Source organism: Rana temporaria, chromosome 10 (genome assembly GCF_905171775.1).
Source record: "Rana temporaria chromosome 10, aRanTem1.1, whole genome shotgun sequence".
Classification (NCBI taxonomy): domain Eukaryota; kingdom Metazoa; phylum Chordata; class Amphibia; order Anura; family Ranidae; genus Rana; species Rana temporaria.
In genome coordinates, this window is record NC_053498.1 from 25,340,674 (window position 1) to 25,366,003 (window position 25,330).

Here is a 25,330-nt window from a genome sequence, read left to right on the forward strand (position 1 = left end):
GATCCCCCAGCAGCCAGCATCAACAGACCCTGCAGCACACCCCACACCCCTTGCCATTACATACATTCAGTGCTTGATGTGCTGGAACCTGCGTTCCTGATGAAAAAAAGTCCTGTAGTAAAGTAATATGATTGCAGCATGTGAACACCCCTGTCTGCGGCCTTTGCAACTTAAGAGGGGGTGGTTGGGGGCGGGTGCTAAAATGGTGGTTTAACCATGTGTTTTTACCCCCCCCCCCCACACACAACTGCAGGTTTAACCAAACTGTATCTGGGACACAGACTGCAATGAAATCCTGACAGAGGTGCTAACCCCCTCACCACTCTACAGACTTTCCCTTTTAGTTACATTTTAGTTCCCCACCATGTATTCCTTTTACATTAATATACATACAGTGAAAAATAAATAATACATTTTAGGTAAATCTGTCTGACAATTTTCAGATACATTACTCACCATAGATTTTCAGGTATACAGGTGTATCACCATAATTATCCGCTTGCATCTTCACTATGTAATTTCCCTCATCAGTTCTATTTAGGTTGGAGATCTGTAGAGATCCATTGGGGAAAGGTGTCATCCTACTATGGAACAGACGTCCAGGAATTGTTGGATTTGCACCAGGGAATGGGCTATATGTAAGGATTTGATAATCTCTGTCTGTGTTCGGTCCTTTACACCAAACAAAAGACTTAATTTTCCCAGTAATCCCAGTAACACTCATAGTGACAGATCCTCCGATGACCGGATTCTGAGGGATCAGCTGAACACTCATCATTCCACCGGACACATCCACCAACACACCGAGGAGAACTGCAAGAGAAAGTGACAGATAAGAAGATCACAGATTGTATGTCTCAAATATAAAGAAATATAAAATTATAGTGTAACCAGTTCATTTACAGCTCACATGGGAAAAAGAGAAATATTTCTGTACTGTTCTGATTGGTCAACCAATACTGAGCTGTAATTTATAACACATTAAAAAATAAAAATGTGAACATGTGAAAATTAAAAAGAAAAGGATCTGGTTGTACAGAGATCCTGATGCACAGTAGTAATGAGCTGCACTGCCCTGGGTTCAGTTTGAGCGGAATTCAGAAAAGTTCAAACAACTTTGGATGCATAACCCGAACCCTTCTGAAATCAATTGGAGGCAAATCTGTAAAAATAAAAATACCCATTTTCTGGGATAAGGGCTGGTTCACACCAGATGCAGTGCAGTGCGTTTTTATTCTGCATCAAAAATGCATGGGCAGTGTTAAACATGGAATCTAATGGCCCTAGCTAACATCAATGGGCCGGATTCAAGAAGCAATTGCGCCTGTGTAACCATAGGTTACACAGCGCAATTGCTTACTTGCCCCGGCCTAACGAGTGCTCCTGATTCAGGAACCTCGTTACGCCGACTGCAGCCTAAGATCTGCGCGGCATAAGGCTCTTATGCCCGCATATCTTAGGCTGCATTCTTGCGGTGGACGCTAGGTGGCGTTCACGTTGTGCTCAGTGTATAGTATGCAAATTGCATACTAACACCGATTCACAACGTTGCGCGAGCCCTGCGTACGCAATTTAAGTACGGCGGTTTTCGCGCAAGGCTGCCCCTGCTATTAGCATGTTACGTATACCCGTCGTTCCCGCGTCGCGAAATTCGAATTTTACGTACTTTGCGTAAGTGAATCGTGAATGGCGCTGGACGCCATTCACGTTCACTTTGAAGCGAATTACGTCCTTGCGACGTCATTTGCCGCAATGCACGTCGGGAAAGTTTCCCGACGGAGAATGCGCGCTACGATCGGTGCAGGAATGCGCCTAATTTAAATGATTCCCGCCCCCTACGGGATAATTTAAATTGCGTGCTCTAGCGCCGGGCATTTTGCCGGCGCGCCCGCGCAATTCACGGAGCTTCTGCTCCGTGAATCAAGGGCAGCGGAGCAAATTTGCGGGGGCGCAGGGCAAAAACGTTGCCCTGCGCCTCCGTAAATAATGGGCAATTCTACCTGAATCCGGCCAAGTGCAGTCAGTAAAAGTACAACATGTTGCATTTTCTCTGTGTGGAATTCATCTGGAATGGGGGAAAAGGCACTGGAACGCACATGTCTTCAACTGAGATGAAGAAAAAAAGAGGGGAAAATGCACCAGAATGCATCAAAAACACGCATGCAGAAACGGATCTGCGATGCAGAAATTGTGGTGTGAAAATCTATCATGTAATCCTTGTACACACTATTAGTTTTTATCCCAGCGGGTATAACAGCGGGTATAATGTAGTTTTATCCCAGTGGGTATAATGTAGTTTAATCCCAGTGGGTATAACAGTCGGTATAATGTAGTTTAATCCCAGTGGGTATAACAGTGGGTATAATGTAGTTTAATCCCAATGGGTATAACAGTGGGTATAATGTAGTTTAATCCGTGTGGGTATAACAGTGGGTATAATGTAGTTTAATCCCAATGGGTATAACAGTGGGTATAATGTAGTTTAATCCCAGTGGGTATAATGTAGTTTAATCCCAATGGGTATAACAGTGGGTATAATGTAGTTTAATCCCAGTGGGTATAATGTAGTTTAATCCCAATGGGTATAACAGTGGGTATAATGTAGTTTAATCCCAGTGAGTATAACAGTGGGTATAATGTAGTTTAATCCCAGTGAGTATAACAGTGGGTATAATGTAGTTTAATCCCAGTGGGTATAATGTAGTTTAATCCCAATGGGTATAACAGTGGGTATAATGTAGTTTAATCCCAGTGAGTATAACAGTGGGTATAATGTAGTTTAATCCCAGTGAGTATAACAGTGGGTATAATGTAGTTTAATCCCAGTGGGTATAACAGTGGGTATAATGTAGTTTAATCTCAGTGGGTATAACAGTCGGCAGGGCAGGATTTAGGGTGGTGGGGGGCCCTGGGCTTGAGTCACTTTCGGGCCCTCCCTTCTATACATTACTTTAAATAGAATAAAATGATACATACACAAGCTATGTATTAGAGCTACACAATTCTGGATAAACACATGATGCACACTACGGTTTCATTTTTTAATGTAGAACGTCTGCCCATTGACCCATACACTAAGTGTGACCAGGGCCGCCATCAGGGGGGTACAGGCAGTACACCTGTACCTGTGCCATCCGGGTCCCCAGGGGCCCGGATGGCAACCCCCTTTAAAAAAAAAAAACTTTTTTTTTTTTTTTTTAGGGGTCCGGAGGTCCCCGGGGGCAACCCCCCCTTTTTTTTATTTATTTTTTATAAAAATATATATATATTTTTTTTATTTTATTTTTTATTCAAGGGCCAAATTATTATTTTATTTTTTTAGAGGTCCCCAGGGGCCCGGATGACAATCCCCCTTTTTTTTTAATAAAAAAAATATCTTTTTTTTATATCTTTTTTTTATTTCTTTTATTTTATATATATATATATATAAATTAATATTATTATTATTAAAGGGCCCAGAGGTCCCCAGGGCCCCAGATGGCAACCCCCCTTTTAAAAAAAAAAAAATATATATATATATATATATATTTTTTATATATATTTTTTATTTCTTTTTTTCTTTTTATTAAAGGGCCCAGATGGCTACCCCCTTTTTTTTATATATATTTTTATTTATTTCTTCTTTTTTTTGTAAAGGGCCTCCCCCCACTTCTCAGTTCGCGGCAGCCCACCCCGCTTCTCAATTTCAAGCGGCAGCACCCCCCCCTGGGTATAACAGTGGTGGGTATAATGTAGTTTTATCTCAGTGGGTATAACAATCGGTATAATGTAGTTTAATCCCAGTGGGTATAATGTAGTTTAATCCCAGTGGGCATAACAGTGGGTATAATGTAGTTTAATCCCAGTGAGTATAACAGTGGGTATAATGTAGTTTAATCCCAGTGGGCATAACAGTGGGTATAATATAGTTTTATCCCAGTGGGTATAACAGTCGGTATAATGTAGTTTAATCCCAGTGGGTATAATGTAGCTTTATATCAGTGGGTATAATGTAGCTTTATAACAGTGGGTATAATGTAGTTTAATCCCAGTGGGTATAACAGTGGGTATAATGTAGTTTTATCCCAGTGGGTATAATGTAGTTTTATAACAGTGGGTAAAATGTGGTTTTATCCCAGTGGGTATAACAGCGGGTATAATGTAGGTTTATCCCAGTGGGTATAACAGCGGGTATAATGTAGTTGTATTCCAGTGGGTATAATGTATTTTTATCCCAGTGGAATGAACGGGGATGACAGCTCAGGTCGGAGCTGATGTACTAACAATTCAATGTCAGTACATCGATCTCCCCGGCTGTGCTATTGTGTTCTAACAGGGAGATGGCCCCTCCGCCAGGACACTCTGGTCAGCGCTCTCAGTCATTGGTTGAGAGCACTAATTTGGAGCTGGTTGGCAGACCTTTTTCGGTCATGACCCTTCGACTGTTGGACTTGCTGTCGTACACACAGGCTAAATGTCGGTTGGTTTCTATTGAACCGGCCGATGCTGCCCGACATTCGGCCCATGTGTACTAGGCTTAAGGGGGCACTTTGATGTGCATTGCTCTTACAAAACGGAAGTGAAAGGGAAAAAGGAGAGGTTTAGGAGCTCACAGATGTTATAAGGAGACAGAAAAACACAGTAAAGCCTCATACACACGATCGGACTTTCATCGGACAAATATGTGTTTTTTTGCCCAAAGAGCGTTGTCCGTGAACTTGTGCATACAGAAGGTAGAACATTTTCAGCCAACATTCACAAAACTATGTGTTTTTTCTGCTCTTTAGCGGCACCCTTTGGGCAACTTCTGCTAATTTTGTCTGATGGTTAGCATTGGCTCGGAGCATGCGTGTTTGTACTTTGGATTTTAGTCCGACGGACTTGTATACACATGATCGGATAATCCGACGGAACACATTTGTTGTCGGACATTCCTCTGTAACTCAAAACATGCAACCTGTAGAATTTTTTAAACATCGCCTATGGAGATTTTTAAGGGTAAAAGTTAAACACAGAGATCCACATCCCGTCAGGGAGAGGAGACCAATGCTGTGTCTCTTGTACATAGGGACAACCATCGGTCACCTCCCCCAGCCAGTCCCCTCCCCCCACAGTAAGAATCACCTAGCAGGGTACATATTTAACCCCTTGATCGCCCCCTAGTGTTAACCCCTTTCCCAGTCACATTTATACAGTAAGCAGTGCAGTTTTATAGCACTGTTCGCTGTATAAATGTGAATGGTCCCAAAAATGTGTCAAAAGTGTCCGATGTGTCCGCCGTAATATCGCAGTCCTGACAAAAATCGCAGATCGTCGTCATTACTAGTAAAAAAAAAAATAATAAAAAAAATTCTATCCCCTATTTTGTAGGCGCTATAACGTTTGCGAAAACCAATCACTATACGCTTATTGCGATTTTTTATACCAAAAATATGTAGAAGAATACGTAGCGGCCTAAACTGAGAAAAAAAATATATATTTTTTTGGGGATATTTATTATAGCAAAAAGTAAAAAATATTGTTTGTTTTTTTTTCAATATTGTTGCTCTATTTTTGTTTACAGCGCAAAAAAACAAAAAACAAAACGCAGAGGTGATCAAATACCACCAAAAGAAAGCTCTATATGTGGGGAAAAAAAGGACGTAAATTTTGTTTGGGAGCCACGTCGTACGACCGCGCAATTGTCATTCAAAGCGTGACAGTGCTGAAAGCTGACATTTCACTTGGGCAGGAAGGGGGTATATGTGCCCAGTAAGCAAGTGGTTAAAAAATAAATAAAAAATAAACCTTTACAACCACTTTAACTCCAAGGAAAAAATGGATGTGTTTATGGGTATAAGGTTTACCCACAATGCCATGTTTTTCTCACACAGTTAAGAGGGAGAATGAGAATCCGCGCGGGCCGGCGTATAGCGGGCACCCCAAGCTGAGGAGGGAAGTATAGGGAAAATATTAAATTTTGGATGTCTTGCCCGGCGTCCATCGGCGGCCTAGTCCGGCATCTGTCTGCGGCCTTGCGCGGGTCCGTCCAGCCTTTCGCATAGTCCGTCTGCTGTCTTGCCCGGCGGCCTTGTCCGGCATCCATCTGCGGCCTTGTGCGGGGTCCGTCTAGCCTTGTGGGTGTCCGTCTGCGGCGGGGTCCGTCGAGGGGTTGCAGCGTCGTGTGTTCGAATTTTAACGCGCTGTGCAGAGCCGGATTTCCTGCGCACTCGGCTTCACTTGGCTTCTCTCGGCTCCTCTCACGTGTCTGCGGGCGGAGCCGAGCCTAGCCGAGTGCGCAGTACACTCGGCTCGGCTCGGACAATGTCGGAGATGTCGGAAACAATGTCGGAGACAGCGGGGATCGGCGGGGTATCAGCGTATATGGCGCACTCACGATTTTTTCCTGATCTTAAGGGGAAAAAAGTGCGCGGTATACGCCGATAAATACGGTATTTACTGTGAAATTACTGGTAGGAAGTTATAACTTCAAACGAATACTTCAGTAATTTGTCCGTACACACAAGGAGACATGTCCGATGAAAACGGTTTTCATCGGACATGTCTCCTGGGAGCTTTTGGTCTGATGTGTGTACACACCATCAGACCAAAATCCCCGTGGACAGAGAACGCGGTGACGTAGAAGACACCGACGTTCTCAAACACGGAGGTGCAATGCTTCCACGCATGCGTCGAATCAATTCGACGCATGCGCGGGATTTCGGGACGCTGGTTACACGTCATAACCAGCGGACATGTCCGATTAGGTGTACTAACCATCGGACATGTCCGACGGACATGTTTCCAGCGGACAAGTTTCTTAGCTTGCTAAGAAACTTTTGTCCGCTGGAAACCTGTCCGCTAGGCCGTACACACGGTCGGACATGTCCGCGGAAACTGGTTTCAGCGGACATGTTCGACCGTGTGTACGGGGCCTAAGCCACCTGCTTGAGTACAGTTTTTGAAAATATTACCTGACACAATAATAAAGGAGCCGAATAATTGTTGTTTGGTGATCATTTCTAATACATGACAAACTCAGACACAGAAATAAAAGAATAAACTTTTCGTATACTTTATGCTTTATCTCCGGGCCCCTCTGTGTGTCCTCTGGTCGGTGTGACTCCCTCTGTACTGGGAAGCTCACAATGTATTAGATGTGAAAGGGGAATTCCAGCAAGACTTCACAGTTAGCTGTAACCCTGCACAAACATTCTATTCATAGCATAACATATTCATTTTCCCATATGTAAAGTAGACTTCTGTGTTTAAAATTAATGAAAAAAATAAACTGCCCAATAAAATAATAAAAAGAATCTCTCACTACAATAATCATCTTCAATCTCTCACTGTTCCTGCAGAAAGCCCACTTGTAGGCAGGTGGAGTTTACCTTCTCCACTTCAGATGGCGCTATCCACAGTTGTTCTGCAGATGGAGAGGAATTCAGGCGAAACATGGTTCCTCTATGGTAGGGGTGTCAAACTCCACTTCATCGTGGGCCGCATCAGCAATATAGTTGCCCTCAAAGGGCCGCTTGTATCCGCTTGTATCTGGGTTTGCGCTACATACAGAGTTCAGGGGTGCACACTATGTACAGGGTGCAAAGTTCAGGGGTGCACACTATGTACAGGGTGCAAAGTTCAGGGGTGCACGCTATGTACAGGGTACAGAGTTCAGAGGTGCACACTATGTGCAGGGTGCAGAGTTCAGGGGTGCACACTATGTGCAGGGTGCAGAGTTCAGGGGTGCACACTATGTGCAGGGTGCAGAGTTCAGGGGTGCACACTATGTGCAGAGTTCAGGGGTGCACACTATGTGCAGGGTGCAGAGTTCAGGGGTGCACGCTATGTACAGGGTGCAGAGTTGAGGGGTGCACCCTATGTACAAGATGTAAAGTTCAGGGGTGCACGCTATGTACAGGATGCAGAATTCAGAGGTGCACGCTATGTACATGATGTAGAGTTCACGGGTGCACGCTATGTACAGGATGCAGAGTTCAGGGTTGCACGCTATGTACAGAATGCAGAGTTCAGGGGTGCATTCTAGGTACAGGATGCAGAGTTTAGGGGTGCACGCTATGTACAGGATGCAGAATTTAGGGGTGCATGCTATGTACAGGATGCAGAGTTCAGGGGTGCACGCTATGTACAGGATGTAGAGTTCAGGGGTGCATGCTATGTACAGGATGTAGAGTTCAGGGGTGCACGCTATGTACAGGATGCAGAGTTTAGGGGTGCACGCTATGTACAGGATGCAGAGTTCAGGGGTGCACGCTATGTACAGGATGTAGAGTTCAGGGGTGCAAGCTATGTATAATGTGCAGAGTTCAGGGGTGCACTCCATGTCCAGGGGTGCACGCTATGTGCAGAGTTCAGGGGTGCACGCTATGTGCAGAGTTCAGTGGTGCACGCTATGTGCAGAGTTCAGGGGTGCACGCTATGTGCAGAGTTCAGTGGTGCACGCTATGTGCAGAGTTCAGTGGTGCACGCTATGTGCAGAGTTCATGCAAGCGAACTATGATTTCCAAGAGAGTGATATTAGTGGCTTTTTGATCATTGTAAAAAACAATGTAGAAAGGTGCTAATCACTGGCAGAGCTTCAGGGATCGTAATAGCAACCCCACCCATGCTCCAGGTGCCCGTGTGGCCTCCCTGTCACATTCGGTTTTGTGAGGGGGGTTGCAATCATAGAATCCGATCTCCTGTTTCTCCTCCTCTCCCTCCCACTGCTTTTAGCTGCTGCACAGAGAACCATACAGGGGATCGTTCCTCTAATTGCCCCAAGCTGCACTGATCACTCTCCCTGTGCACTATCCTCCCCCCAAAGCACTGCCTGCTTCACTCCTTTCCTCTCTCGTCAGCTGCTGCAGACACACAGGGTGATGTTTCCAGATGGAAGACAGGGCGAAAGGGTCGGTAAACGTTATATGTAATTTCCTGATTGATCACTCACTGTGCACATTGTCAACTGAAGCATAGTAAACTGAGTTTATTATGCTTTAGTTTGTGAATGAAATGGAAGCCTGTGTATTCATTGTGTTCAGCTAAGGCTGCAGAAAAAGAAACTGGGGAATGTGTTACCTCAGTCCATTTCTCCATCTCAAAAGTGAGACTTCAGGGGTCTATTTAGGCCCCTGATATGTCACCAAAGCCCCTCCCAAAAGCATAGTGAAAAAAATCATGTAAATGTAGCAAGGTGCCACTTTCGATATGGTTAAAAGACTACCGTTGGTAGATAAAGAAGGAGCTTGGCTCCCTCCGGTGGCCAAATGTTGTATAGCCACCTCCTGTTTGGTTTTTACCCTTATACAGCAATGATTGTTGGGAATCGAAGTGCAGGGAGATAGAGACTCCATTGCCCTGGTTAATGAACAGACTACAATATCCAGAGTGCAACTGTGCGATCCCAAAATGCTTTGCATCCCGCACAGCCTGTTGGGGGAAGGAATTTAAGGAGGAGGATGTCTTTGGCTCGCTCTCTCTGGACCGCCTCTCCAAGCAAGTAGGATGCATATGTTGAGGCCTGCCTCTGGAAGCCAAGGCCTGAGAAGCCTGGCCCTACACACGCCTGTGCGGATCGCTCATCTTGAGTGGGGGATTTCTGACGGAGAGTCTGGGCTGCATCTAAGAGCAACTGGTTACCTGTTTGATCGACAGCGAGTGACGGGCGTGTGAAGACCGAGAACTGTCAGTGGCGGAGAGGCCGAGGATCGGGATTCTGCTGACGGAGTGTTCCGGAGAGGCCAGGCCTGGTTGGCACCTGCCCAACAATACTGACTGTGTTGCAGGAAGGGTGGATCATGTAGACTAGCCATTGTTACTTGAAGGCCCCACACCACGTGCAGGATACTTTGCATCCGGCAGTGACTGTGCATTGACTGAATTGGTACCTGCACTGCCAGTACACTTTACATTTGACTTGGATGTTTCTTACTGTTTTCCCTTTGGATTGCAAATTGTTAACGTGCACCAACGAAAGGCTAGAGAAAACTCCAGTTAACGAGAGAGGACAATTGCGAACTGAGCTGTTAAAGTAGGACACGTGTCCAGGAACTACCCACTAGGGGGAGTCTAGGAGTATAAAGACTTATGTGCACAGTATAGTTGGTTTACAGTGGGGATCCAAAGTTTGGGCACCCCAGGTAAAAATGTGTATTAATGTGCATAACGAAGCCAAGGAAAGATGGAAAAATTTCCAAAAGGCATCAAATTACAGATTAGACATTCTTATAATATGTCACAAAAATTTAGATTTTATTTCCATCATTTACACTTTCAGAATTACAGAAAACAAAAAAATGGTGTCTGCAAAAGTTTGGGCACCCTGCAGAATTTATAGCATGCACTGCCCCCTTTGCAAAGCTGAGACCTGCCAGTGTCATAGATTGTTCTCAATCATCGTCTGGGAAGACCAGGTGATGTCAATCTCAAAGGTTTTAAATGCCCAGACTCATCTGACCTTGCCCCAACAATCAGCACTATGGGTTCTTCTAAGCAGTTGTCTAGAAAACTGAAACTGAAAATAGTTGAAGCTCACAAAGCTGGAGAAGGCTATAAGAAGATAAGAAGATAGCAAAGCGTTTTCAGATGTCATTATCCTCTGTTCGGAATGTAATTAAGAAATGGCAGTCATCAGGAACAGTGGAAGTTAAAGCAAGATCTGGAAGACCAAGAAAAATATCAGACAGAACAGCTCGCAGGATTGTGAGAAAAGCAATTCAAAACCCACGTTTGACTGCACGATCCCTCCAGAAAGATCTGGCAGACACTGGAGTTGTGGTACACTATTCCACTATAAAGAGATACTTGTACAAATATGGTCTTCATGGAAGAGTCATCAGAAGAAAACCTCTTCTACGTCCTCACCACAGAAATCAGCGTTTGAACTTTGCAAATGAACATATAGACAAGCCTGATGCATTTTGGAAACAAGTTCTGTGGACCAATGAGGTTAAAATAGAACTTTTTGGCCGTAATGAGCAAAGGTATGTTTGGAGAAGAAAGGGCACAGAATTTAATGAAAAGAACCTCTGTCCAACTGTGAAGCTTGGGGGTGAATCAATCATGCTTTGGGGTTGTATTGCAGCCAGTGGCACAGGGAACATTTCACGAGTAGAAGGAAAAATGGATTCAATAAACTTTCAGCAAATTTTGGATGGTAACTTGATGCCATCTGTGAAAAAGCTGAAGTTAAAGAGAGGATGGCTTCTACAAATGGATAGTGATCCTAAACACACCTCAAAATCCATGGGGGATTACATCAAGAGGCGTAAACTGAAGGTTTTGCCATGGCCTTCACAATCTCCTGACCTCAACATAATTGAAAATCTATAGATAGAGCTTAAAAGAGCAGTGCGTGACAGACAGCCCAGAAGTCTCAAAGAACTGGAAGACTTTGTAAGGAAGAATGGGCAAAGATACCTCAAACAAGAATTAAAAGACTCTTGGTTGGCTACAAAAAGCGTTTACAAGCCCTGATACTTGCCAAAGGGGGCAGTACAAGATATTAACTCCAACCAAACTTTTGCAGACACCATTTTTTTGTTTTCTGTCATTTTGAAAGTGTAAATGATGGAAATAAAATCTAACTTTTTTTTTACATATTATAAGAATGTCTAATCTGTAATTTGATGCCTTTTGGAGATTTTTCCATCTTTCCTTGGCTTCGTTATGCACATTAATACAAATTTTTACCTGGGGTGCCCAAACTTTCGATCCCCACTGTACATTGAATTTCCCTGTATTACTGTTTGTCAGGGCGGCTGAGTGAGGCCTGGCGGAGAGGTGCTCCACTGCTAGTAGCGTTGCATTGGGGGAATCCCTCCGCTGTGCTCTTGATCAGGGCTGGCTGTATAGGTTGATTTAACCTCAAACTCTTTATCATTGACTCCAGCAGGGCCCTGCGGGAAGTCAACTGTTGATGTCTAACCCTGTCTAATTTCTTTTGATAAAGTAAACACTCACCATCTGGTTAAGCATAAACTTGTGTGGAGTTCCATCTTTTACCACTTGAGCAGGTGACCAGTGAAAGGTAACAACATTAACTGCATTGCATTATTATATGTTACCATTGTGGTCCCCAACTATCCAGTGGGTTCCATAATTGTTGGTGTTACCCAGTTGTGCCAAGGGAGGGTTCGAGCCAAATTTTGGGGTTGATAGGCGGAGTGTAGACCCTAAACTAACCAGCAGCTCCAATGGGGGTAGTGCTACATAAACAACTAAGAAATTACAACAAATAATTTTAAAAAGATGTAAAAATAATAACAAAAATTAAGGTCTCATTCACACAGATCCGGTGTCCCATATAGTGTGAGTGAGCAGTTTGTGTGGCTGGAGCCGCCGGTTACTCCTTGGGGATGCAGTGGCTGTATGAACACAGCCGCATGTCCAGGAGGTGACATGTGTGGGTAAGTGGCCCTGAATGTACACTGTGTTCGAGGGCCGTACACCTATTTGTACATGCCTGTCAAATTAGGACCTGCAACTGTGTTTGTACAGTTGCTTCATCTCCATAGCATAACATTGGCTGCCTGCACACAGCTCCAGTCCAAAATCTGGTTTGCACTGTACAGGACACCTTCTTTTATCATGTCAAAATGTGGACAGTTTCTCCATAATCTCTTGAATGACCCTCTCAATATGTGAATAAAGATCTGAAATGACTCTTTAGCCACTTGGAGTATCTCGGTGCGTGGTGGAAGAGGCGCTTGGTAGTGGGGAGGCCCCAGGTCAACTTTTGCATTGGGGCCCACAAGCGTCAAGCTACCCCTCTGGTGCTAATCATTCTCTTTTCTACGGAGAAATACATGATGTTGCAGATCCTGAGCTGGATACACATCCCAGGCAAGTTAATAAGACATTTACAGCCAGTGCTTTTTTTCTCAAAGAATAGGTGCAGGAACTCCTCCCTTTCCGAGTCAACCCTTGACTCTGCTTTCTACCCACCTCTGAGCACCAACCCTTAGGTCCACCTATTACCAGGGCTTTTTTTCACAGAGAATAGGTGCTGGATCTCCCCCCTTTTGGATCACTTCCTGTCTCCGCCCCCTACCCACCTCTGAGCATCACCCCTTGGTTCCACCTCCTACCCACTTCCCAGTACCACCCCTTTAAGAGAATACATAACCCAGTATCATTTTGTGGTGCTAAGTAATTTGTATGGAATATGTTAAAAATTACAAGAAAATCAGTAAAGTGGATCCCCCACAGCAGAGACCCCTGCAGCAACAATAGATTCCCCCAGCAACAACAGACCGCCCAGCAACAATGGACCCCAACAACAATAGGCCCCTGGCAGCAACAACAGATTTTCCAGCAGCCAGCCACGCATTAACAGACTCTCTAGCAGCCAGCATCAATAAACCCCTCCCTCAACAGGAGATCCCTTCCAGCAACAATAGATCCCCCACCAGTAATAATAAACCTGCACAGCGAAAATAGACCGGCACACAAAAATAGATGCTATCCAGCAACAATATATCAGCCAGCAACAACAGACCCCTCCCTCAACAGTAGATCTCTTCCAGCAACTATTGACCCCCAGCAACAATCGATTCCCCACTAGCAACAATAATAGACCTCCCCAGCAACAATAGATTCCCCAGCCCACCTATGCATGCCTTGTCATTACATACATTCAATGCTGGAGGTGCCGGAACTGCGTTCCCCCGCGTTCCTGCTGAAAAAAAGCCCTGCCCATTACCCACCACCCAGTACAACCTATTTTAGTGAATACAGAACCAAGTATCATTTTGTGGTGCTGTTTTGTATGGAATTTGTTAATGATAACAAGAAAGGCAGTAAAATAGATCTAACAACAATAGACACCCCAGTGACAATAGATCCACCCCAGGAACAATGGGTTCCCAACAGCCAGCATCAATAAACCCTTCAGCAGTCAGATACATAAGACCCCTCCCTTAACAGTAGATAGCTCCCAGCAATGATTGACCCCTTGTAACATAAGACCAACCTCAGCAAAAATAGACCTCCCAGCAACAATATACCCCCCCCCTGCAAAAATAGATCCAATTTAGCAACAATAGATTCCCGAGCAGCCATCACCAATAGACCCTCCAGCAGCCAGCAACAAAGACCCCTCCCAGCAACAATTGGCCCCCCAGCACCATAAGACCCACTTCCAGCAACAATAGATCCCCTACAAGCAACAGAAGACCTCCCCAGAAACAATAGACCCCCTTCCTCTGCAAAAATAGATCCTCTCCAGCAGCAATAGATTACCCAGCAGCCATCATCATTAGACCCTCCAGCACACCCCAGCACCCCTTGCAATTCAGTTCCGGAAGTGCCGGAACTGCATTCCCCCATGTTTCTGCTGAAAAATAGCCCCGATTATAGCCAGTACCAGCACTGCAGCAATGCAATGAAGAATGAGCACATATCCTTCCATTCTCAGTGAGTGTCCATTGCTAGTCTTACCTGACACAGCAGCCCAGGGGCCAAACTGGTTTTGTTTGAAGATCATTTTCTCCCATCCACAAGTCTTCATATAACAAACTTTCCCTTTCCTTTGATCCTGTCACCTTCTTGATTTGAATAGTTCTCAGGTTCCTCAGACTTCCAGGATTCCTTTTTTGAAATCCTTGAGTTTACTGGATCTGTAAATTTCCAATTACGTATGTTTATTGTATGTCTTGGTCTGTGTCTGTCTTGTACTGGGCAGAGCAATATATGAATCATGCAATAAGAGGAAATCATGTAATACTTCATAGTCTGCAGTTGTTGCAACCAGTCTGTAGAGAAAAGGGGAACTGCCAGCTCCACCAGTTGATTTACTAAAGCTGGAGGCTGCAAAATCTGGTGTAGCTGTGTATGGTAGCCAATTAGCTTCTAACTTCAGCTTGTTCAGTTAAACTTTGACCAAAAAAACACTGCAAGCTGATTGGTTTCTATACAGAGCTGTACCAAATTGTGCACTCTCCAGTTTTAGTAAATCAACCCCAACTGTTCTGATTCCCAAACCAAAAAATAGGATTTTTGTACTCACCGTAAAATCCATTTCTTTAAAGTCCATGGACGGACACAGCTCCTTTAGTCTTGACAAGTGGGTTATGTTCCTCCTATTAGGAGAGGACTAGACAGACATGTTAGATATACAAAAATATGTAATGATAACAAAGTTGAACAGCCCCGCCCCCTCAGCAGCTCAGTTCGTCAAAAAGCAGTACAAACTCAAACAGGAGGGGTGGGTGCTGTGTCCGTCCATGGACTTCGGAGAAAAAGATTTTACGGTTTTCTCTTTCGTCCATGGACGGACACAGCTCCTTTAGTCTTGACAAGTGGGACGTCCGCAAGCAGTGTTAAAAAATGAGGGGTGGGAACAGCAAGCAAACAGAGATCCTCAACGGAGGAGTTGCAACTTTAAACAGCCGCCTGCAAAATCTTGCGGCCAAAGCAAGCATCCACAGATGCATGCACGTCAACCTTGTAAAGTTTAGTGAAGGTGTGAACGGATGACCAGGTCGCCGACTTACACACCTGTGAGACAGACGATTGATGTCGAAAAGCCCAGGAGGCACCAATCACCCTGGTCGAATGCGCCATGACAGGAAAGGGAGGGGGGAGGGGCCCGCCCTTTTAGGGCATAAGCCTAAATCACAATCTGTCTGAGCCACGAGAAATGGTGGCCGACGAGACCGCCAGGCCTTTCTTTGGACCAGTCACAACACAAACAGTGAATCTGACCTCCGAAACTGAGCCGTAGCAGACAGATACACCCGCAGAGCACGTACCACGTCTAAGGAATGTAACGCAACCTCTTTGGCATGCGACGGCCGAGGACACAAGGATGGAAGTACAATGTCCTCATCCAAATGAAAAGCTGATAAGCGATCTGACAAAGGTAGGTGGCGCTTTTGCGCTCGCACTCTGGCAGGCAATCCAACTAAGTCACTTTGTGAGATCGCTGGGACCGGCTCTGGAATTTTAAAAGCATTTGACGAAGTTTGAACTATACTTCAGTGAGGAGGAACCACTCTCGCGAGTAATATCCAATATGTATGGTCTGTTGAACGCACCCTCAGAAGATTATGTGATGTCAGGAATTAGCAAATGGGAAGAGGCCTTGGGGCGGAATTTTTCTTCAATTCAACGTAAACAGATTATCCTGTTGACATTCAACTCCTGGATCTGTACCAAAACTCAAGAAGCCAGTTATAAAATTCTTACACAATGGTATTATACCCCAGTAAGGCTTAATAAATTTGCAAAAGAAAACTCGGATCGTGTTGGAGGTGTGGGAGAGAGTTGGGATCACTCTTACACATATTTTGGTCCTGTGAAAAAATGAGACACTATTGGGAGGAAGTGAGGAGAATATCACAAAAATTTACAGAATACCTGATACCAGATGACCCCGCCTTTTTCCTGCTTCATTGCTCTCAGATTCCGGTCCGGAAATAAAGGAAACTAGTGGTGTGCCATCTGATCAACCCGGCAAAAGCGGGAGTCACCCTGAGATGGAGGGACTTTAGACCTCCCTCCATAGCAGGATGGCTTAAGAGGACTCAGGAGATAGAGGCAATGGAGGATCTGGTCCTTTCGGCCCAAGATAGGAGGAAACAATATAATGAAACATGGACAGGATGGAAAATATTTAGGATGAAGGATGAGAGGAGAAAGGTAAATTCTTACGAAAATGGATATCTATATACGTGTATAGGGGATTATATAAGAGGTCGCAAGCCCTACATCTCGAGGGGAAAATAATGGTAGTCTTGTTTTTTTTTTTTGGTGGGGGGGGTTGTTTTAGGTTTTTAGGTTAAGAAAGAAGGAGAGAGGGACATTGAAAGTATAGATTAACTGTCCGATTATTTTGCTCCCTTGACACTTTTGTTTTGCTCCCGGGACACTTTTGATTTGCTCCCAGGACACATTTGTTTTGCTCCCTGGACACTTTTGTTTTGCTCCCGGGACACTTTTGTTTTGCTCCCAGGACACTTTTGTTTTGCTCCCGGGACACTTTTGTTTTGCTCCCTTGACACTTTTGTTTTGCTCCCGGGACACTTTTGTTTTGCTCTCGGGACACTTTTGTTTTGCTCCCTGGACATTTTTGCTTTGCTCCCGGGACATTTTTGTTTTGCTCCCAGGACACTTTTGTTTTGCTCCCTGGACATTTTTGTTTTGCTCCCGGGACACTTTTGTTTTGTTCCCTTGACACTTTTGCTTTGCTCCCTGGACACTTTTGTTTTGCTCCCTGGACACTTTTGTTTTGCTCTCTTGACACTTTTGTTTTGCTTCCGGGACATTTTTGTTTTGCTCCCTTGACACTTTTGTTTTGCTCCCTGGACATTTTTCTTTTGCTCCCGGGACACCTTTGTTTTTTTTCCTGGACATTTTTGTTTTGCTCCCAGGACACTTTTGTTTTGCTCCCTGGACACTTTTGTTTTGCTCCCTGGACACTTTTAATTTGCTCCCGGTACACTTTTGTTTTTCTCCCAGGGCACATTTGTTTTGCTTCCAGGACACTTTTGTTTTGCTCTCTGGACATTTTTGTTTTGCTCCCGGGACACTTTTGTTTTGCTCCCGGGACACTTTTGTTTTGCTCCCTGGACATTTTTGTTTTGCTCCCAGGACACATTTGTTTTGCTCCCTGGACACATTTGTTTTGCTCCCAGGACACATTTGTTTTGCTCCCGGGACACTTTTGTTTTGCTCCCGGGACACTTTTGTTTTGCTCCCAGGACACTTTTGTTTTGTTCCCTTGACACTTTTGTTTTGCTCTCTTGACACTTTTGTTTTGCTTCCGGGACATTTTTGTTTTGCTCCCTTGACACTTTTGTTTTGCTCCCTGGACATTTTTCTTTTGCTCCCGGGACACCTTTGTTTTTTTTCCTGGACATTTTTGTTTTGCTCCCAGGACACTTTTGTTTTGCTCCCTGGACACTTTTGTTTTGCTCCCTGGACACTTTTAATTTGCTCCCGGTACACTTTTGTTTTTCTCCCAGGGCACATTTGTTTTGCTTCCAGGACACTTTTGTTTTGCTCTCTGGACATTTTTGTTTTGCTCCCGGGACACTTTTGTTTTGCTCCCGGGACACTTTTGTTTTGCTCCCTGGACATTTTTGTTTTGCTCCCAGGACACATTTGTTTTGCTCCCTGGACACATTTGTTTTGCTCCCAGGACACATTTGTTTTGCTCCCGGGACACTTTTGTTTTGCTCCCGGGACACTTTTGTTTTGCTCCCAGGACACTTTTGTTTTGTTCCCTTGACACTTTTGTTTTGCTCCCTGGTCCCTTTTGTTTTGCTCCCGGGACACTTTTGTTTTGCTCCCTGGACACTTTTGTTTTGCTCCCGGGACACTTTTATTTTGCTCCCTTGACACTTTTGTTTTGCTCCCTGGACAATTTTGATTTGCTCCCGGGACACTTTTGTTTTGCTCCCTGGACATTTTTGTTTTGCTCCCGGGACACTTTTATTTTGCTCCCTGGACACTTTTGTTTTGCTCCCAGGGCACATTTGTTTTGCTCCCAGGACACATTTGTTTTGCTCCCAGGACACTTTTGTTTTGCTCCCTGGACATTTTTGTTTTGCTCCCGGGACACTTTTGGTTTGCTCCCAGGACACATTTGTTTTGCTCCCAGGACACTTTTGTTTTGCTCCCTGGACATTTTTATTTTGCTCCCGGGACACTTTTGTTTTGCTTCCTGGACACTTTTGTTTTTCTCCCAGGAAACTTTTGTTTTGCTCCCTGGACATTTTTGTTTTGCTCCAGGGACACTTTTGTTTTGCTCCTGGGACACTTTTGTTTTCCTCCCTTGACACTTTTGTTTTGCTCCCTCGACACTTTTGTTTTGCTCCCTGGACACTTTTGTTTTGCTCCCAGGACACATTTGTTTTGCTCCCAGGACACTTTTGTTTTGCTCCCAGGACACTTTTGTTTTGCTCCCTTGACACTTTTGTTTTGCTCCCTGGACACTTTTGTTTTGCTCCCAGGACACATTTGTTTTGCTCCCAGGACACATTTGTTTTGCTCCCAGGACACTTTTGTTTTGCTCCCGGGAAACTTTTGTTTTGCTCCCTGGACATTTTTGTTTTGCTCCAGGGACACTTTTGTTTTGCTCCCTTGACACTTTTGTTTTGCTCCCGGGACACTTCTGTTTTCCTCCCTTGACACTTTTGTTTTCCTCCCTTGACACTTTTGTTTTGCTCCCTGGACACTTTTGTTTTGCTCCCAGGACACTTTTGTTTTGCTCCCTGGACATTTTTGTTTTGCTGCCTGGACACTTTTGTTTTTCTCCCTGGACACTTTTGATTTGCTCCCGGGACACTTTTGTTTTGCTCCCAGGACACTTTTGTTTTGCTCCCAGGACACATTTGTTTTGCTCCCTGGACACATTTGTTTTGCTCCCAGGACACATTTGTTTTGCTCCCGGGACACTTTTGTTTTGCTCCCAGGACACTTTTGTTTTGCTCCCTTGACACTTTTGTTTTGCTCCCTGGTCCCTTTTGTTTTGCTCCCGGGACACTTTTGTTTTGCTCCCTGGACACTTTTGTTTTGCTCCCGGGACACTTTTGTTTTGCTCCCTTGACACTTTTGTTTTGCTCCCGGGACACTTTTGTTTTCCTCCCTTGACACTTTTGTTTTGCTCCCTCGACACTTTTGTTTTGCTTCCTGGACACTTTTGTTTTGCTCCCAGGACACATTTGTTTTGCTCCCAGGACACTTTTGTTTTGCTCCCTTGACACTTTTGTTTTGCTCCCTGGTCCCTTTTGTTTTCCTCCCTTGACACTTTTGTTTTGCTCCCTGGACATTTTTGTTTTGCTCCAGGGACACTTTTGTTTTGCTCCCTTGACACTTTTGTTTTGCTCCCGGGACACTTTTGTTTTCCTCCCTTGACACTTTTGTTTTGCTCCCTCGACACTTTTGTTTTGCTTCCTGGACACTTTTGTTTTGCTCCCAGGACACATTTGTTTTGCTCCCAGGACACTTTTGTTTTGCTCCAGGGACACTTTTGTTTTGCTCTCTTGACACTTTTGTTTTGCTCCCGGGACACTTTTGTTTTCCTCCCTTGACACTTTTGTTTTTCTCCCTCGACACTTTTGTTTTGCTCCCTGGACACTTTTGTTTTGCTCCCAGGACACATTTGTTTTGCTCCCAGGACACTTTTGTTTTGCTCCCTGGACATTTTTGTTTTGCTCCCTGGACACTTTTGTTTTTCTCCCTGGACACTTTTGATTTGCTCCCGGGACACTTTTGTTTTGCTACCTGGACACATTTGTTTTGCTCCCAGGACAATTTTGTTTTGCTCCCTGGACATTTTTGTTTTGCTCCCAGGACACTTTTTTTTTCTCCTTTGACACTTTTGTTTTGCTCCCTGGACACTTTTGTTTTGCTCCCTGGACACTTTTGTTTTGCTCCCAGGACACATTTGTTTTGCTCCCAGGACACTTTTGTTTTGCTCCAGGGACACTTTTGTTTTGCTCCCTTGACACTTTTGTTTTGCTCCCGGGACACTTTTGTTTTCCTCCCTTGACACTTTTGTTTTGCTCCCTCGACACTTTTGTTTTGCTCCCTGGACACTTTTGTTTTGCTCCCAGGACACATTTGTTTTGCTCCCAGGACACTTTTGTTTTGCTCCCTGGACATTTTTGTTTTGCTGCCTGGACACTTTTGTTTTTCTCCCTGGACACTTTTGATTTGCTCCCGGGACACTTTTGTTTTGCTCCCAGGACACTTTTGTTTTGCTCCCAGGACACATTTGTTTTGCTCCCTGGACACATTTGTTTTGCTCCCAGGACACATTTGTTTTGCTCCCGGGACACTTTTGTTTTGCTCCCAGGACACTTTTGTTTTGCTCCCTTGACACTTTTGTTTTGCTCCCTGGTCCCTTTTGTTTTGCTCCCGGGACACTTTTGTTTTGCTCCCTGGACACTTTTGTTTTGCTCCCGGGACACTTTTGTTTTGCTCCCTTGACACTTTTGTTTTGCTCCCGGAACACTTTTGTTTTCCTCCCTTGACACTTTTGTTTTGCTCCCTCGACACTTTTGTTTTGCTTCCTGGACACTTTTGTTTTGCTCCCAGGACACATTTGTTTTGCTCCCAGGACACTTTTGTTTTGCTCCCTTGACACTTTTGTTTTGCTCCCTGGTCCCTTTTGTTTTCCTCCCTTGACACTTTTGTTTTGCTCCCTGGACATTTTTGTTTTGCTCCAGGGACACTTTTGTTTTGCTCCCTTGACACTTTTGTTTTGCTCCCGGGACACTTTTGTTTTCCTCCCTTGACACTTTTGTTTTGCTCCCTCGACACTTTTGTTTTGCTTCCTGGACACTTTTGTTTTGCTCCCAGGACACATTTGTTTTGCTCCCAGGACACTTTTGTTTTGCTCCAGGGACACTTTTGTTTTGCTCCAGGGACACTTTTGTTTTGCTCCCTTGACACTTTTGTTTTGCTCCCGGGACACTTTTGTTTTCCTCCCTTGACACTTTTGTTTTGCTCCCTCGACACTTTTGTTTTGCTCCCTGGACACTTTTGTTTTGCTCCCAGGACACATTTGTTTTGCTCCCAGGACACTTTTGTTTTGCTCCCTGGACATTTTTGTTTTGCTCCCTGGACACTTTTGTTTTTCTCCCTGGACACTTTTGATTTGCTCCCGGGACACTTTTGTTTTGCTACCTGGACACATTTGTTTTGCTCCCAGGACACTTTTGTTTTGCTCCCTGGACATTTTTGTTTTGCTCCCAGGACACTTTTTTTTTCTCCCTTGACACTTTTGTTTTGCTCCCTCGACACTTTTGTTTTGCTCCCTGGACACTTTTGTTTTGCTCCCAGGACACATTTGTTTTGCTCCCAGGACACTTTTGTTTTGCTCCAGGGACACTTTTGTTTTGCTCCCTTGACACTTTTGTTTTGCTCCCGGGACACTTTTGTTTTCCTCCCTTGACACTTTTGTTTTGCTCCCTCGACACTTTTTTTTTGCTCCCTGGACACTTTTGTTTTGCTCCCAGGACACATTTGTTTTGCTCCCAGGACACTTTTGTTTTGCTCCCTGGACATTTTTGTTTTGCTCCCTGGACACTTTTGTTTTTCTCCCTGGACACATTTGATTTGCTCCCGGGACACTTTTGTTTTGCTACCTGGACACATTTGTTTTGCTCCCAGGACACTTTTGTTTTGCTCCCTGGACATTTTTGTTTTGCTCCCTGGACACTTTTGTTTTTCTCCCTGGACACTTTTGTTTTGCTCCCTTGACACTTTTGTTTTGCTCCCGGGACACTTTTGTTTTGCTCCCTGGACACTTTTGTTTTGCTCCCTTGACACTTTTGTTTTGCTCCCTTGACACTTTTGTTTTGCTCCCGGGACACTTTTGATTTGCACCCTTGACACTTTTGTTTTGCTCCCTGGACACTTTTGATTTGCTCCCTGGACACTTTTGATTTGCTCCCGGGACACTTTTGTTTTGCACCCTTGACACTTTTGTTTTGCTCCCGGACACTTTTGTTTTCCTCCCTCGACACTTTTGATTTGCTCCCTTGACACTTTTGTTTTGCTCCCTGGACACTTTTGATTTGCTCCCGGGACACTTTTGTTTTGCTCCCAGAACACATTTGTTTTGCTCCAAGGACACATCTGTTTTGCTCCCAGGACACTTTTGTTTTGCTCCCTGGACATTTTTGTTTTGCTCCCGGGACACTTTTGTTTTGCTCCCAGGACACTTTTGATTTGCTCCCTTGACACTTTTGTTTTGCTCCCTGGACAATTTTGATTTGCTCCCGGGACACTTTTGTTTTGCTCCCTTGACACTTTTGTTTTGCTCCCGGGACACTTTTGTTTTGCTCCCTGGACACTTAGGTTTTGCTCCCTTGACACTTTTGTTTTGCTCCCGGGACACTTTTGATTTGCACCCTTGACACTTTTGTTTTGCTCCTTGGGCACTTTTGATTTGCTCCCTGGACACTTTTGTTTTGCTCCCGGGACACTTTTGTTTTGCTCCCGGGACACTTTTGTTTTGCTCACGGGACACTTTTGTTTTGCTCACGGGACACTTTTGTCTTGCTCCCGGGACACTTTTGTTTTGCTCCCTTGACACTTTTGTTTTGCTCCCTTGACACTTTTGTTTTGCTCCCTTGACACATTTGTTTTGCTCCCAGGACACATTTGTTTTGCTCCCAGGACACTTTTGTTTTGCTCCCTGGACACTTTTGATTTGCTCCCTTGACACTTTTGTTTTGCTCCCTCGACACTTTTGTTTTGCTCCCTGGACACTTTTGTTTTGCTCCCAGGACACATTTGTTTTGCTCCCAGGACACTTTTGATTTGCTCCCTTGACACTTTTGTTTTGCTCCCTGGACAATTTTGATTTGCTCCCGGGACACTTTTGTTTTGCTCCTTTGACACTTTTGTTTTGCTCCCGGGACACTTTTGTTTTCCTCCCTTGACACTTTTGTTTTGCTCCCTCGACACTTTTGTTTTGCTCCCTGGACACTTTTGTTTTGCTCCCAGGACACATTTGTTTTGCTCCCAGGACATTTTTGATTTGCTCCCTTGACACTTTTGTTTTGCTCCCTGGACAATTTTGATTTGCTCCCGGGACACTTTTGTTTTGCTCCCTGGACATTTTTGATTTGCTCCCGGGACACTTTTGTTTTGCTCCCTGGACATTTTTGTTTTGCTCCCGGGACACTTTTATTTTGCTCCCTGGACATTTTTGTTTTGCTCCCTTGACACTTTTGTTTTGCTCCCAGGGCACATTTGTTTTGCTCCCAGGACACATTTGTTTTGCTCCCAGGACACTTTTGTTTTGCTCCCTGGACATTTTTGTTTTGCTCCCGGGACACTTTTGGTTTGCTCCCTGGACACATTTGTTTTGCTCCCAGGACACTTTTGTTTTGCTCCCTTGACACTTTTGTTTTGCTCCCTGGACAATTTTGTTTTGCTCCCGGGACACTTTTGGTTTGCTCCCTGGACACATTTGTTTTGCTCCCGGGACACTTTTGTTTTGCTCCCTGGACACTTTTCTTTTGCTCCCGGGAAACTTTTGTTTTGCTCCCTGGACATTTTTGTTTTGCTCCAGGTACACATTTGTTTTTCTCCCTGGACACTTTTGATTTGCTCCCGGGACACTTTTGTTTTGCTCCCAGGACACTTTTGTTTTGCTCCCAGGACACATTTGTTTTGCTCCCTGGACACATTTGTTTTGCTCCCAGGACACTTTTGTTTTGCTCCCAGGACACTTTTGTTTTGCTCCCTGGACACTTTTGTTTTGCCCCCTGGACACATTTGTTTTGCTCCCAGGACACATTTGTTTTGCTCCCAGGACACTTTTGTTTTGCTCCCTGGACACTTTTGTTTTGCTCCCGGGAAACTTTTGTTTTGCTCCCTGGACATTTTTGTTTTGCTCCAGGGACACTTTTGTTTTGCTCCCTTGACACTTTTGTTTTGCTCCTGGGACACTTTTGTTTTCCTCCCTTGACACTTTTGTTTTGCTCCCTCGACACTTTTGTTTTGCTCCCTGGACATTTTTGTTTTGCTCCCGGGACACTTTTGTTTTGCTCCCAGGACACATTTGTTTTGCTCCCAGGACACATTTGTTTTGCTCCCAGGACACATTTGTTTTGCTCCCGGGACATTTTTGTTTTGCTCCCGGGACACTTTTGGTTTGCTCCCAGGACACATTTGTTTTGCTCCCTGGACACTTTTGTTTTGCTCCCTGGACACTTTTGTTTTGCTCCCGGGACACTTTTGTTTTGCTCCCGGGACAATTTTGTTTTGCTCCCGGGACACTTTTGTTTTGCTCCCGGGACACTTTTGTTTTGCTCCCTGGACATTTTTGTTTTGCTCCCAGGACACATTTGTTTTGCTCCCTGGACATTTTTGCTTTGCTCCCGGGACATTTTTGTTTTGCTCCCAGGACACTTTTGTTTTGCTCCCTGGACATTTTTGTTTTGCTCCCTTGACACTTTTGTTTTGCTCCCTGGACCCTTTTGTTTTGCTCCCGGGACACTTTTGTTTTGCTCCCTGGACACTTTTGTTTTGCTCCCTGGACACTTTTGTTTTGCTCCCTGGACATATTTGTTTTGCTCCCGGGACACTTTTGTTTTGCTCCCAGGGCACATTTGTTTTGCTCCCAGGACACATTTGTTTTGCTCCCAGGACACTTTTGTTTTGCTCCCTGGACATTTTTGTTTTGCTCCCGGGACTCTTTTGGTTTGCTCCCTGGACACATTTGTTTTGCTCCCAGGACACTTTTGTTTTGCTCCCTGGACATTTTTATTTTGCTCCCATGACACTTTTGTTTTGCTCCCTGGACACTTCTGTTTTGCTCCCGGGAAACTTTTGTTTTGCTCCCTGGACATTTTTGTTTTGCTCCAGGGACACTTTTGTTTTGCTCCCTTGACACTTTTGTTTT

At 44.6% G+C, this 25,330-nt stretch overlaps 1 protein-coding gene across 1 annotated transcript; it reads right to left on the minus strand.

Moving 5' to 3' along the window:
- Window positions 1–448: 448 nt before the first annotated feature.
- On the minus strand, window positions 449–14,617 carry LOC120915818 (carcinoembryonic antigen-related cell adhesion molecule 1-like). Its single transcript, XM_040326617.1, has 2 exons — window positions 14,401–14,617; window positions 449–813 (listed from the first exon to the last, which is right to left on the minus strand). Exons 1-2 carry the CDS (start codon window positions 14,468–14,470, stop codon window positions 449–451), a joined length of 435 nt encoding a protein of 144 aa, XP_040182551.1. The 5' UTR covers window positions 14,471–14,617.
- Between the last annotated feature and the right edge of the window lie 10,713 nt (window positions 14,618–25,330).

Coding starts and splice junctions, on each gene's coding strand:
- LOC120915818 (XM_040326617.1), bottom strand. CDS start 14,470: ATGAAGACTTGTGGATGGGAGAAAATGATCTTCAAACAAAACCAGTTT. Junction 814..14,400: donor CCCCTGGGCTGCTGTGTCAG/GTAAGACTAGCA, acceptor TTTCTCTTGCAG/TTCTCCTCGGTGTGTTGGTG.